Raw genomic sequence first — 16371 nt, 5'->3', positions numbered from 1 at the left:
CATTGCTGGAAACAGGATATTTGGCTGGATGGACCTTTGCTCTACATAGTAACATAGTAATGACAGCAGAAAAAGACCAAAATGCTCCATCTAATCTGCCCAGCAAGCTCCCCAATGTAATAACTGCCGCTCCATGCAGATTACCCCCATGTTTCTCTTAAGGGTAGTAACTGCCACTCCGTGCCGGTTTAGCTTTTTTATTTATTCCCATCCTCTAGCCTTTTAGGGATCCACAGTGTTTATCCCATGCCCCTTTGAAATCCTTTACAGTTTGTCCTCACCACTTCCTCCGGAAGGGCATTCCAGGCATCCACCACCCTCTCAGTGAAGAAATATTTCCTGACATTGGTTCTAAGTCTTCCTCCCTGGAGTTTCAAATCGTGACCCCTAGTTCTACTAAATTATTTCCAATGGAAAAGGCCTGATCCAGTATGGCAAACATGTTCTTATATACATCAGGAAGGCAGGAATTCTTCAGCCAGTCTGCTGCGTTCAGATTTTTGCCACTCTAGCTTACTGATAAATCAAGGCTTGATTAGAGGTATTAAAACCTATCTGATTTTTAAGATTTCACATTCTTCTCTCTTTGGACAATTGCAAAAGAAACTTATGATACAAAGTGACATGTACAATTGTGTACATGTACCTACGCCAATATTATGTTAAGATTATTATGATTAAACAAATGCACTTGTATTTTGCCAGGAATTCATTTCAGCTCTTGGTTCAGATGTTGGCAGCTCGGCATTATTGCATAGGGGTAGATTTTCAGAGCCCTGCTCGCCTAAATCCGCCCAAAACCGGGCGGATTTAGGCGAGCAGGGCCCTGCGCGCCGGGAAGCCTATTTTACATAGGCCTCCCGGCGCGCGCAGAGCCCCGGGACTCGCGTACGTCCCGGGGTTTTCGGAGGGGGGCGTGTCGGGGCCGTGTCGGGGGCGGGCCCGGTCGACGCGGTGTTTCGGGGGCGTGTCGGCCGCGTTTTGGGGGCGGGTATGGGGCGTGGCTACGGCCCGGGGGCGTGGCCGCGCCCTCCGTACCCGCCCCCAGGTCGCGGCCCGGCGCGCAGCAGGCCCGCTGGCGCGCGGGGATTTACGTCTCCCTTCGGGAGGCGTAAATCCCCCGACAACGGTAAGGGGGGGGTGTAGACAGGGCCGGGTGGGTGGGTTAGGTAGGGGAAGGGAGGGTAAGGTGAGGGGAGGGCAAAGGAAAGTTCCCTCCGAGGCCGCTCCGATTTCGGAGCGGCCTTGGAGGGAACGGGGGGAGGCAGCGCGGCTCGGCGCGCGCAGGCTATACAAAATCGATAGCCTTGCGCGCGCCGATCCAGGATTTTAGTGGATACGCGCGGCTCCGCGCGTATCTACTAAAATCCAGCGTACTTTTGCTTGAGTCTGATGCGCAAGCAAAAGTAGGCTGATCGCGCTTCTTTTAAAATCTACCCCACAATGAATAGTTTATTATATAACATGAAGGCCTATTTATTAAAGGTTTTCTCCCATTATGTGTCTATGGGAAAAATGTTTAGTAAATAGGGGTCCTTTGTTAATACAAAATGACAATGAGACATAAATGAATATATTTCAGAGGAGATTTAAATATAATCTTTATTTATATTATGCAGATTTTATGAGGGAAACATGGTACAAAGTACTCTAGTGTATATATTAAAGCCAATATTCAAAAAGCCAGAAAATTGATAAGTAATTTGATAGAGCTCTGTCAACAGTAATGTTGGAAATAGCTGAGATTGTAGTGTACCTAACATACTGGGTGGGTGGGAGCGTTGGGTTGGAGAAGGGTGATGGGGGAATAAAGGAAGAGGAGGGAATATTGAGTAGAGTTTGTCTAACTAGGCATGGGGGAAAGGGAAGAACAGACTCATCATAGTTTTTATTAAAAAAAAAAAAAAAAAAAACCTGGCGGGGTTGGAGGGAGAGGGATCAGCCCAACAGAGCACTTCTTGTCTTACATTGAGTAGAGGGCTGGAAATCGAGCGCTCATGCCACATTTTTTAAATTTTAGATCTGCTCTAGGGTAATGATTTATCCAGCTAAAGGTTACTATATGTGCCTTCTTGTAAACCATCGTGATGGTAAATAACTTAACAATGGTATAGAAAAGATTTTAAATAAATAAATAAATAAATACAGCAGATACTGACACATTAAATCTTATCTTCGTTATGCATATCATGTTGGAGACCAGCAAATAGGTCTGACACAATCTGCTATATATATTTTGTGAGAGATATATGTATGTATGTGTGTATATATATGTGTGTGTGTGTGTGTATTACAGAAGCCCAGGATAAATATATATAGATTGATGCTGCATTATATGGCAGCAATTCCTAGAATAGATTTCATCAGGAGGTGTCAAGTGGAGATTAGATTAGCATCAATTAGAGCAAGCATTTTGAGTCCAATCTAATGTCTACAGCTTCTAATGACTATGTTGTGGGAATTCCCGCCCTGTAACATTTTCTAAACTATAAAAGCTACCTTTGAGGTCTTGAAAACTTGTGTTCTGCATATTTTGTCATAAATCTTTAAACGTTATCCCAAGCTACAGACTCCAATCATCTTCCTAATTTTCCATTATTTATTACTAATTCTCTCCCATCTCTTCTTTTCCATCTTTCATTTCTCTTTCTATTTGTCATCCTTCCCTATGCAATCCCACAATGTTTTGTACCAGTACTGGTAGACTCATGTTGTGTTCACGGCTATCCCTCTGCCTTATTCTCTCATACTTCTTGTTTCAATATGACTTTCAGAGATTGACCAGCACTTTATGGTTCTGTTTTAGGCAGAATTAATAGAGAACAAACTACAATGTTATGCTGTGCTGCCATCCCCCAAGAGGTTATCTCCTGTAGCTCATACGATGACAGGAAGACCTTTGATGGAGACACTTCCAACAACGCAGATCAACCTTACAACACACAAACCTATTTATTTGGCAGACAGGTACTGTGCAATTCTTTTAATATTTATATAAATGTATTTATGTTAATATTTCTAAGGTCTTTAGTTGTCTCTTAAATTTCTGTTCCCAATGAGAAACCAGTACACATTCACTCATTTTTTCAGCCTTCCCGAACAGTAGCACCCAATGAACAAGTTCTTTTGACTGAGCTCTTGATATTCAGTGCTCTTTCTTGATAGAAGGAATTTTTACTCCTCCTCCCAACCTCTATTACCACAGTATGGGTCCATCTTCAGTCCATTTCCAAAGATTTCAGAAAATGAAATTCTTCACAAATATTTCTTACTGTAAATTAGTGCAGTAGCACATTGGCACTAGGAGTTTTGATAATGTAGGTCTTTTTTTTAATTCACTTGTTTTCTTTTTCATTTGTAGTTCCCAATAGGGATGAGCGTTTGCTTCAAACAAATGGGTAAAATGTAACAAAAGTCCATTTTCATTTAGTTTTGTTTCGAACAAAACAAATGGTGGGGAATTCCAAAATACACATTTTCAATGTTAGGTTTATTTTTCTTGAAGCTTGACAGAGCAGAGTCAGGATGGAAAGGGACAAGGAAGGAGCTGGACTAATCACGGCAAAGGAACAAGCAGGACTAATCGTAGTGGTCATTATTAAACTAGCCTACTCAACGTAACTTCTTCATCATTTTAAACTGAAAGAAAAGCTGGGCTCATCATTTTCTAGATTCCCTTTTCTCTTGGATTTCAGAGGGAGAGAAGAAAAAAGCTCTTAATGAGAGTGAAAAAAAAGTTATAGAAACATTTAGTTAGAAGAAAAAAGGTAGGCTATTACCTTTTGTTGTCACAAAGATACAGTAACAAGGATTAGAGTACTGCAGACAGATTAGATTCAGTAAAGTTGATATTCAAAGAACTGGAAAACAGATAACTTTTTCAGCTAACATGAGAGAGATAAATTAAGAGGTATATTCAGTGGGCAAAATGTCCTACTGTATATTCGTGAATAAAGTTAACTGGCTATTCGTAGCTGTTTAATTTTGAAGCTTGTTACGTAAGGCGATCTGCGGGATGTTCCCTCGGACCTCCGCACTCACCTCCCTGGCCAGGCCGTCCCTCGCAGGCCCCGATGCGGCTTAGCACCTCACATGGCAGGATGCTGCTGACTTCATCCAACAGCGCTCCTCCTTAGGTATGCATGCACCCATCACACCATTTAAAGGACTCTTGGCGAGAAAGTCCTGGCAAACACCTAATGATGTCACATGCTGAAGCGTATAAAAGACCCATGCTGGCTCTCCTTCACTGTCTCAGCAACAGGTCCAGCTACTTTTCGTAGTGCATGTTGTTTCCTAGCATCTTGTCTTCAGTTCCAGTCCAGCTTGTCTTCTTTCCAGCCTTGTCCAGTCTATCTTCAGTTCTGGTTCAGTTTGTCATCTTCCATGTTCTTATTCTGAACCTTGCCTGTCTGCCCTGCCTATCTGTCCACCCTGTCTTCCCTCAAACAGATACCTAGTTTGATCTCGGCTTGGACTTCCAATAAGTTTGATCACTATCTGCCTCTGACCAGTGTTTGGACCTCCAATATGCCTGTCCCCTGCCTGTCTCTGCCCGTTGTCTAGACCCCGGACACCTCTGATTGACCATGCTGGCCATCAGCAGAGACCCACCTAAGTAAGACCTGCCGGCCCCGGCACCCAAAGGCTCAGCCCAAGAGGAACGAAGGCTGGTATAGGTGAAGTTCCTGATGGCAGGCCTGGATCTGCCTGATGAAGGTGGGAACATGCAGGTTCCTCCCTGCAGGAAGAGCCAATCCTTCCTCAGCCCAAGGGTTCAAAGACACAACAAAACCTAACCAGCTGTTTGTTCTTTAGAATAATTTCCATGATTTTTCCTGGCACTGAATCAGGGATCACCTCTGGAGCCCTTTTTATATATCTGGGTTACATTGGTCACTCTCCAGTCTTCAGGTACAATGGATTATTTTAATGATAGGTTACACATTACTACTAATAGATCTGAAATTTCATTTTTGAATTCTTTCAGAATCCTGGAATGTATACCATCTGGTCCAGCAATTTCCTATTTTTCAGTTTGTCAATCTGGTTTACAGGCTCACTGGTCTTTAGTTTCCCGGATCACCCCTGGATCCCTTTTTAAATATAGGGTTTACATGGGCCTTCTTCCACTCTTCAGGTACTTCAGATGATTTTAATAATAGGTTACAAATTAATTGAAATACAAATGAAATTTCATTTTTTAGTTTTTTCAGAACCCTGGGGTGTATACCATCTGGTCCAGGTGATTTACTACTCTTCAGTTTGTCAATCAGGCCTACTACATCTTTCAGGGTCACCGTGATTTGGTTCAGTTCATCTAAATCATCACCCATGAAAACCTTCTCCAGAACGGATATCTCTCCAACATCCTCTTCAGTAAACACCGAAGCAAAGAAATCCTGTTGGACTCTATGCCACCCCGCCCAGCAGGTTGATCCACCTTATCATTGCAATATAATTTGTACTGTGCTATAGCACTGTCCCATTGGTTATTCTCCTTCCACCAGATCTCTGAGATGCCAATTATGTGAACCTCTTCATTCACTGCTTTACACTCTAACTCTCCCATCTTACTTCTTAGACTTCTGGCATTGGCAAACAGACATTTCAAAGTGTATGTTTTGTTTGTAGTAACGGCCTGCTTTTCAGTTGACAGTGGTAATTTGGACACTCTTAACTTACGGGGTTCTTCCAATGTCATCGGTGCCCACATATACCATGACAGTCGACTCCTCCTCTGCACTGTCTAAAATCCTATCTAGTTCACGCATGAGGTCTGCCACCTTCACACCAGGCAGATGATCCTCACATCCACCAGTCACCCAGCTATGTACATTACTAATAATCAAATTACCAAAAATGACGACTGACTTAACCCTTCCTTCCTAGGCAGTAGCCCTGGGAGACTTATCCTCAGTGCGAGAGGACCATGCATCAACTGGAGAGAGCAGGTCCTTGCTACAGAATCTTTTACTGCTATGCCAGGATGATGCTTTCTGACCAGGTGACCTTCCTCCTCCAAAGCAGCACTAGGGCTACGAGACTGGTGTTGGGACTTGGCTACTATGTCCCAGAAAATATCCTCTATATCTCTCCCTGACTGCCTCAGCTCCTCCAGGTCTATCACTCTAGCCTCCAGAGATTGGACTTGTTCTCTAAGAGCCACAGTGCACACAATACAACCTATCAACAGTGGGTAAAAGAACATTATATATGTGACATTCGCTGCAAAAGATTGGAAGGCCCCACTCTCGCTGCTAGCCTGCTGCCTTCATCTTAATTTTGTTGAGTTCTTAGTTAAGTTTAGGTTGCTAAGGAAGTAAGAATGTGTTAAATTAGAGTCCTGCAAGGGGATAAATAAACTCTGGAAAAGTACTGGGGCAATCCTGTGTTTTAGATAGCCTGGTTTATTTTTAATATGAAAGTATCTTTTGCTTAAAAATAAAGGATTAACTAGGAGTAGATGGGATCTGAGTTTGGAGGGAGGGAAAGACAGACACTAGACTTACCTACTTTAGGCTTGCTGTTTACACACACACACCTATTTCAGCTATTCCCCCAAACTGTTTGTCCTAAAATTTCCCAAAGCAATACTTACCAATCCTTTTCAGCCATCAGCAAGATGACCTTCTTCTCCAAATGCTCCCATAGGATTGAGAGTTACTGAGCTCCTCCTCTGCAATATTTCTTGTGCTTCAAAGGCAAATTAGTACTACACAATTCCCTTTTTCTGATTTATACTTCAGTTAGCCTGAGTGACCCTCTTTTATTCTTTCTGTTTAACAATTGTTGGCACCTACTCAAATCAATCACACTACTCTAATACCTTTTCAAGGCAAGTAATTGACCTTTTTCAATCTTATTACTTAGGTACCCACAAACTCAAAACTATTACCCACATTAGGCTTTCTGTTTATATCAGGCACACACACACCAAAGAATATACCCCATTTCTTAGCATTCTGATAGGTGGGTCCAGAATCTGTGGGTTATGCACCATCTACCACTAGATAGAGACAGAGCAAAGCTGATATCACGGTGTATATATACCCCTGCACAGACATCAGCCCACCTTTATTCTCTGTCTCCAGAAGTTGGAGGACATGCATCTCCCTACTGGGGATTGCATTAAAAGTTTTTAATAGGAGAAAAGAAGAAAGGTTTATTGCCCCGCTCTCCTGTGGTGACAAGTTATGGTCCCTCCTTCAGTTGAGTTTCCTGAGGTGATTTCTTCAAATTCTTCCTTCAGGAGGGGTACTTGGCCTGGTAGCTGTTTTTTGCTGGCATGGACTTTGCTGTGGGGAAACAAAAAAGCCAGCTGAAAGGCAAGTGGGTACAGGAAGCTGAGCATGGCAGTGAAGGTATATGCCCTGTCCCCCTGCAGCGGGAGACTGACTCTGTACTCAGCCAGGACCAGCTGAGCTCAGATAAAGAGTATTTTTTTAAAAAATTTGAAATAAAAAGAGTGAGAGTTGATTTTAGGGATTCCTCTTCCCTCCGCATGCTTGTCGTGCCGATCTGACGTCCATTCCTGCCTCCAGGGGAGCTTGAGGGACTCTGGCAGCTTGGCGGGTTGAGCAGCCTTCTGGGCTAGGCTCAGGCTTAGAATTTTCACCATGTGGTAAGCCACGTTGACATTCATGTGCTTTTTCTCTGCATGCAAGGCTGCACTCTACTGGTATATCAATTCGCATTTGTGTGCCTGGCTGTGCTTCTAGTTGTGTGCCTAGCTTGGCACTCAGTTTTGTGCACAAGGGCGCCTAGTTGGACACACAGTGGTGCGCTTCAGGGCGCCTAGATGGGCACTCAAGTTGGGCACCTATTTGAATAGTACATTAGGTGCCTAATTTTTGGCCACCTAATTTTTGAGCACCTATTGTTGTGACAGGTGCCTATTGAGAGCATAGTTGGGCATATGCTTCTCAAACGCCTGTTTAGAGCGTGCTGTTAAATGACTATGGCACCCATAGCAAAGAAGCGTAAGTGACTTACTCTTTGTGCTGCTTGCCATATTCGGGTATCTCAGCCTGGCATTCACTCTAACTTGAGTCAGTACTGTTTGAAGGCTCAAGGAGACTTGTCTCCATCTGATTTTGCTAAGCCCAGTCCTTACCAGTATGATGCGGGAATGGAAAATGATTTATCAGAGGTTTTGCCTTGAATTGGGGCTCCCCTAACTGGTTCTTCAGCAGGGGAAGGTGGTTCAGTTGGTGTAGGACCAGCACCTCCTGCTTTGAGCATGGACAACTCTGCCTTTTCTTTGGTGGAATTTTTTAAGGGGCTGCAATCTTAACAATTTAGGATCAATCTTAACAATTTAGGATCATGGGCTGCATATTCCCGCCCGCCTGGTGCTGTGGGTAAGCATCTGAGTATGTCTAGACCTGTTGTGGGTCACACCGATAGGGACACTGATGATGAAAGCCGATCCTTATTCCCTGAATTATGGGGAATTTCCTCCAGGACTGTAGCCGTATAGAAATATGTTGAGTTTTTTTTCATTTGAGATGAGTTACTGGCTTTGATTTCCCAAACATTGAAGATGATGTGGATACTGGGGCTGATTCCATGTCTAAGCCAAAGAAAGATCCCTTTTTGATTTCTTTTCATAAAACTTCATGTTTCTTCCCTATTATGGAGGCTATTCAAGAATTGATTGATCCTGAATGGGGCACCTAGAAGCTAATTTTAAAGGGGGGAAAAACCTTGGAAGGGCTGTACCCCTGGATCCAGCTGCGAGATAGAAATTGTATTTTCTGAAAGTGGATGAGCTTGTGTGTGCTGTCACTAAGCGGACGACTAACCCCATTGAAGGGGAGGCAGCATTGAAGCATGCACAAGATAGAAAAATTGAAGCCATCCTTAAGCAAACTTTTAAAGCGATGGCAATGAATTTCAGATAGCTTCTTTTTGCTCCCTGGTTGCTTGCTCTTGTTTACCACTCTCTCAGGAAGTTGATGAATCTGGCATGAATTCCAGTGCAGTGATGAAACTGGTAGCTGCCTTTTTAGTGGATGAGGCCGCGACCAGGTCCGCACTATGGCCAGAGAGGTGGCTTCGGTAATAGCAGCCAGGCATCAACTATGGCTCAGGAATTGGTCAGCTGATATAATTTCAAAGTCTAATCTTACAAAATTGCCCTTTAAGGAATCATTCTTGCTTGGGAGTGAGCTGGAAAAAATGGCCAATAAGTGGGGTGAGGCCCAGGTTCCTCAGTTACCAGAAGATAAGACGCACATTCCATGCTCCTTCAGCATGAGAGTTCGTGCCAGGGGTTTCAGACGCTTTCGACCCTACAGAGGAGCAGCTTCCCAGAAGACTCAGCTTTTGGGTAGGTCTCAGTCCTTTCGTCCCTGGCAGCCCAGAAGGGGCACCATAGGCTTGGTTGTGGGGCCCCCTGAGTCTCTCAATGAAGATTGCTGTCTCATGTCGAGATTTGATGAGCTGCGACGTGGTCCTCCTTACATACCTTTTCCAGGTATTACCATCTGGATGTGCAGGCCCAGAAGGACGTAGCCTTCGCACATGTGAATTTGATCGGACCGCAGGCAGCTTCCTGCCCTGTTCAGTAGTAGCTCTGGTACATCCCACTAGTTATGGATTCACCTATCTGAATACTAAGAGAGGAGAAATTACTACTTAGCTGATAATTTCTTTTTCTCTAATAAGGATAGGTGAATCCACCTTCCAGCCCTCTGCTGCCAGATGTTTGTGCTATTTTGCTGCATGGCTGTGTGTTCCAGGGACTACTGGTAAGCATTAATCCAGTCCATAGACTAGTGTTTTTACAATTATTGTCTGATCTCAGTGTTTCCTGTTAGCTGAGTGCTTGAGTAGTTGTCTGTTAATAATCAAGTTTTTGTTAGTTTGTCCACAGTTGGCTTTTGCAGAGAATACTGGCAGGCTGATGTCTGTGCAGGGGTATATATACCATGACATCAGCTTTGCTCTGTCTCCATCTGCTGGTAGAGGTACATAACCCACTGGTTCTGGATCCACCTATCCTTATTAAAGAAAAGAAAATTATCAGGTAAGTAGTAATTTCTCCTTATTTCAACTCTCCCCAAAACTGTTTCCCAAAACAATACTTACCCGATCCTCTTCTGTCACCAGCAAGATGAACTTTTCCTCTCAATGCTCCCACAGAATTGGGAATAAATGACTGAGTAAATATCACATCAGAACTTGCAAGTAATAGGAGTAAATAATTGATTAAATGGCCCATTAGGATATGCAAGGGAGGTCAAATCCCTAGATACTGCTTCTTGTAGTAGTTGGTCATGGAACCGATGAGAGCGGGAACTATATTAGATCTAGTTCTCAGTAGAATGCAGGACCTAGTGCAAGAGATAAAGGTGGTAGAGCTGCTTGACAATAGTGATCATAATGTAATAAAATTTTACATAATCACTAGATGACAAATTACTAAGAAAAACTACTGCAGTTGCACTTAAATATAAAAAGGAGGACTGATAAAATGACGAAATTTGTTAGGAAAAATTTTTTTTAAACAATTCACAAGGTTAAAGACTTGCAGGAGGCATGGACATTGTTTAAAATTACCATCCTTGAGGCCCAGACAAAATATATTCCATGCATTAAAAAAGGTTGAAGTATGGGGGGCGCTCTAGCGTGGTGACCAAGATGGCTGCCTGACTGCTTAGCTCCGGGAGATTTCACCAGTTTTTGAAAGGAAATCCAATGATTTTTGCAGTTTTATCAGTGATCGCCTTGTTTGCCATCATTCTAAGATGTCTACGGCTAAATCAGGAAAAATTGAGGCTGCGTTCGCGGCGGCGTCGGGGACTAAAAGATCTAAACAAGATCCACCTTCGCCCGATAAGGCCGTGCCCGCCAAACCTATGGCGTCTGCAGATTTAGTTCTTGCCGAAATAAAATCACTTAAGGACATGTTACAAGCCAATATGGATAACACCATCGCCATACGATCGGACTTGCAATCTTTATCCGCTCGCTTTGACCAACTTTCACATCGCCTGGATGACGCCGAAACCCAAGTTTAGTCTCTATTAATGGCTACTTCGTCGCTTCCAGCCATAGAAAAAGACCTAGAAACATTGCGTAGAGACTTTGACGATCTCTCTAATCGCAATCGACGGAACAACATACGTCTCCTGGGTATCCCCGAAGGAGCAGAAGGTACTGATATTTTTGCATTCCTCACCCACCTGATTCCTGATGTCCTTCAGCTTACCTTCTCCCATCCGTTGGAAATAGAAAGGGCACATCGAGTGCCTTCCTGCCCGCTCCGGACATCAGCCCTCCCCAGGCCCATCATTTTCAAACTTTTGCGATACCCGCAAGCCCTACAGATTTTTGCGGCTGCTAAGTCACAGTCGCCTCTTCAATTTCAAGGATCCAATATCCTATTTGTTCCTGATCTAGCAAAAACAACTGCGGCTAAACGTAAAGCCTTTTTGGCGCTGCAACCTCGCCTTCATACACTCTGCGCCAAGTTTGGCCTCCTATATCCGGCTATGATGCTCATCACTTATCAGAATCACACAAAACTTTTTCACAACCCATCAGACATAGAAGAGTTTCTTCAATCATCTGATCGCCCTCAAGGAATGATTACTTGAAATTACTTAGACCTTCAGTTGCTTGTTTTTTATCCCGTGAATGTTACTCGACTATTTTGATCTCCCGTGAGTCTCTCAGGCGGTCTATGGCCCCCTTGAGGCCCTGTTATTGAAATATGGGCGGCAAGCATTCGATTTTAGTGTTTGCCAGCTGTCTTCGATCGTTTTCATTTCTCTCTAGCAATAAGACTGCTAGTGTTTGGGCACACACATTATTTTGTCTTTTTCCTATGTTTCTAACCCTTTTTAATCTTCTCATTGAACATCCAAGGAACTACATGTCTTTTTCATCGATACGGCCTCCACACGACAGTGTATTGCTCAGCTTTCAATTTTTCATTCTACAACCTTTTCGATGGCATCCACCATAGACTCCATCACGATGGTATCGCTTAATGTCAATGGGTTCACGCATCCAATCAAACGAAAAAAATGTTTAACCTATCTTCAAACGCTTCATGTAGACATTGCTCTTCTACAAGAGGCTCACTTAACAGCTACCGAGTCCCTTAAGCTAAAACAGCAGTGGGTAGGTCATGTCTTCTTCAGTCCAGCCTGTAAAAAGAAGCGAGGCACAGCTATACTAATACACAAGCGCCTGGATATCTCCATTCTACACAAGCAATGGATATTGACGGTCGATGGAGCCTTCTTCAGTTCACCTTACAAGATGGATCTTACACCATTCTTAATCTATATGCACCAAACGCAGATGACCCTACCTTCTTTCAGGATGTCTTCGCAAGACTGCTATCTCTCGATCCTTCTCATTATATCATTGGGGGAGATTTTAATCAGCCATTAGACCCCCTTCTTGACAGAAAGACGGAGATACGCTACACATTCTTGAAAGCGACTCAAACTCTGCAACACCTCATGTCTCAACTGGGACTGCTAGATCCTTGGAGAATACAACATCCCACGGAAAAAGACTTTACCTTTTATTCTGCACCACATACGTCTTACTCTAGAATAGATTTTTTTTTGGTTTCTAACACTCTGCTACCTCATATCTGCGCATCTAGAATATGTTCCATCTTGGTATCTGATCACGTGGCAGTGCTCTTTCAACTTAAACTTGTCTCTCCTATTCATGTGGATAGACAATGGAGATTTAATGCATCCTTGCTAGCGGAGCCTGAATTTCTTGCGTTTATAAGTGAGAAAACCTCTAATTATTTTGCCGACAACTCAGGTACAACTTCCTCCCAGGAACTCCTATGGGAAGTGTATAAAGCGACCATCAGGGGAGAGATTATTAGTTATTCTGCTCACAGACGACATCTTCAAAGGCAAGCTCTTCAACACCTACAGAGATGCTCAGAAGATCTGGAACGCTCACACTTGCTATCTCCTACAGCTCACACATTAGCTCAACTTCAAAAAGCGAGATATGAATATAACAAACAACTGAGTTCACAAGTTCAACTACATCTTTTTCACTCCAAGGCACAATATTATGCGGAAAGTAATAAATGTGGCAGACTCTTAGCTTCTTATCTCAAAAAAAAAATCTGAGCGTTCAAGAGTGGTCAAGATTGTCACGTCAACTGGTAATACAACCACACTGGATAAAGATATACTTCAATCCTTTCGAGATTTTTACACTCACTTATACCAATCTGAAGTACATCCACTCTTTCTTTGCAAATCTTTAACTTCCCCAATTAACTGACGCACAGCGCCAAACTTTGGACTTACCCTTCACTACTGAAGAAATATCGGCTGCCATTATGTCCCTTCCTTTGAATAAAGCCCCGGGTCCCGATGGATTCAGCACCGATTTTTATCATGCGTTCAAGAAGATTCTATCTCCTCATCTGCTTGATTTCTTCACTTCCTTGTCTTCTCTAGACTCAGTTACCTCTAACTTCACTGATGCTCGGATTGTGGTGATTCCAAAGCCAGGCCGTGACCCCACCTTTCCTGCCAATTACCGGCCCATTTCGCTCCTTAATGTGGACTATAAAATCTTCACCAAAATTCTAGCCACCCGCTTGTCCAAAACTTTAGGCTCTCTCATTCACACTGACCAATCCGGATTTATTAAAAACAGGCTGCTTGCTAATAACACTCGGATGTTTCTCCATATCCAAGAATCTCTTTTTCCCACCTCTGAGCCGGCCATTGCTGTTTCATTAGATGCTGAAAAAGCCTTCGATCGAATAGAATGGTCTTTTCTTTTTGAGACCATGTCCAGATTCGGATTTGGTCTTAAATTTACCAATTGGATTAGACTAATATATGGCGCACCCACGGCTTCTCTATATGTTAACTGTCAGATATCCCCACCTTTTTCTTTATACAGAGGAACCCGACAAGACTGTCCTATATCTCCCCTACTATTCGACCTGGCTTTGGAACTACTACTTATCGCCATTCGTCAGTCCTAAGCAATAACTGGAGTAACCATAGGCTCCGGGGAATATAAACTTTCTGCATATGCAGACGATGTCTTGCTATTTATTACCAATCCCGAAAGCTCTCTCACTCAGCTGTTTGCACTCATTGATGTATATTCTGCATTATCAGATTATAAAGTAAATTGGAGCAAGACTGAATTCTTACCTTTAAATAACTTCTCCCAAACGCTAGATTTCTCTTCTTTTTCAATTCAAAAAGCCAAGCTCGGCTTAAAATACTTAGGAATACGATTTTTTTCAGATCCCCAAATCACTCTCAATACCTGTGAAAAATCCACATTGCAGCAGGTTAAGGATATCATCCTTAATGGTCTCCATTGCATCTCACCTGGTGGGGTAGACTGGACACCATCAAGATGGTCCTTGCTCCAAAAATTACCTTCATATTATCCATGCTCCCAATTTTTTTTCTCCAATGACTTCTACCGACACACTGACCGTATTTTACTTAAGTTCCTCTGGAACAACAAAGCTCCTAGAATTGCCTTGCGTAAGTTGAAAGCTGTGAAAGCTCAAGGAGGTGTAAATTTCCCTGATTTCCGCTCATATCATTTAGCTTTCATTCTTCAACAAAGCTTCCACCTATTTGGTCCGGAAGCTCACACAACTGACACACCCAGCTGGCTCCCTATTGAACATTCTCTTATTCATCCGTTTCCTACATTCACCTTTCCGGGTATGCTCCTCTCCTCTTATCATACATGGAATAGGATACTGACTACCTTACATAAAGCGTTGAAGGAGTTTGATGCTTTATGCCCTCGGGACAAACCTAATTGGTCGAACTCCCACTCACTCCCTATATGGAATACTAATAGGATTAGAATAGATGGCCACCCCATCCGCTGGCCTATATGGCAAGCTAAAGGAATTTGGTTTCTTTCCTCCATTGTTTCGGAAGGTGCCATAATCCCTTTTTCCTCCCTACAATCCCGTTTTCAACTCTCTTCCACTCAATTTTATGCCTGGCTGCAGCTTCGTGATGCGCTTAAGGCCTTGGACTTACCGAACTTGAAGCTTGACCAACCAACCTACCTTGTTTCCTTTTTTGAGGCCGTGGGCCCTCGAGGACATCTCGCTTCTAAAATTTATAAGCTAATTAGAGGCTTCTCTACACCCTCTCCTACCTCGACCCTACAACAAGTATGGTCCTTTGACCGCCAGATAAAACCCTCTGATAAAGTCTGGACTCATGTCTGGTCTTCCTCGGTACGTATCTCTCTATCCACCAGCCTGTCTCAGACTTCTTTTTTCATTCTACACAGAGCCCTCTGGACTCCCTGGAAACTTCATAGAGCTAAACTTCTCCCCTCTCACAAATGCTGGTCCTGCAGGAGGGAGAAGGCCACGTTAGAACACATGCTTTTCTCCTGTCCGATGATTTTTGACTTTTGGCTACAAATTTGGAATAAAATATCATCCTTACTTTCACTTCACATACCAGTTTCATATGCCTTGATAATATTAAAGGGTGCCCATCCTCAACTAGACCTGTCACTGCCACATCGGTGATTAATTGACTTCCTTCTCCTTGTAGCTTTACATAATATCACCTCCAACTGGAAGAGAAGTGACTTACTTTCAGAACCTTTGTGGTGGAATACGGTCTGTTTATTTAGCAGGTACGAAAGAGCAATGGCCATCAAACATAATCGACTGGCTAAATGGAACTTAATGTGGAAACCCCTTGACAATTACACTACCTAATCCTACATGGAACACTGGCACCTCTACACTGTCACCATTGGAGACACTAGCTTGGATGTTCTGCTTTATCTATTCCTCCTTTCTTCTTTCTCCCTCTATTTGTTTTTTCCGTCTTTCCTTCACATGTGTCCTAATTAACCTGTTGGTTACTGTTCAGTTGTACTCGATACCTAATATATAGTATCTATGTTACTGATACATTGTATGCTGTTCTCCTTGTCATGACATGTTCTGATAAGTTTTATGGCTTTGTTATGAAACTTTCTCAATAAAAATATTACAACTAAAAAAAAAAAAAAAAAAAGGTTGAAGTATAACTAAACTGCCAGTCGTGAAGGGGGCAACTTAAGCCAAAAGAGTATCTTTTTAAAAAATTGGAAAGCAGACCCACATGCAGAAAATAGGGAAAAGCATAAGTCCTTGTAAGTTAAATGTAAAAAAGTAATTAATCCAGCTAAGAGAGAATTTGAAAAGAAATTTGGCATAAAGGTTAAAAACAAGTAAAAAAATTTTTGAAGTATATCTGAAGCAAAACACCTTTGAGGAAGTCAGTTTGGCTGCTAGATGATCTGAGGGGTAAATGATAGGGATGTGAATCGTGTGCCCGATCGTTTTAACGATCGGGTTCGGCTGGG

The 16371-nt window shown here is 42.9% G+C and overlaps 1 protein-coding gene across 3 annotated transcripts in view; it reads left to right on the top strand.

The window, feature by feature from the left end:
• EPB41L4B (erythrocyte membrane protein band 4.1 like 4B) overlaps positions 1-16371 on the top strand; it is a 709272-nt gene that overhangs the window by 672524 nt on the left and 20377 nt on the right. For all 3 annotated transcript variants that reach the window (XM_029589854.1, XM_029589857.1, XM_029589855.1), the window contains exon 24: positions 2807-2967. In XM_029589854.1, the coding sequence (XP_029445714.1) occupies positions 2807-2967 (161 nt within the window). The remainder of the gene's footprint in view (positions 1-2806; positions 2968-16371) is intronic.

Source organism: Rhinatrema bivittatum, chromosome 2, assembly GCF_901001135.1.
Source record: "Rhinatrema bivittatum chromosome 2, aRhiBiv1.1, whole genome shotgun sequence".
NCBI classification, from domain to species: domain Eukaryota; kingdom Metazoa; phylum Chordata; class Amphibia; order Gymnophiona; family Rhinatrematidae; genus Rhinatrema; species Rhinatrema bivittatum.
This window is presented reverse-complemented; position numbering and strand designations above follow the sequence as displayed.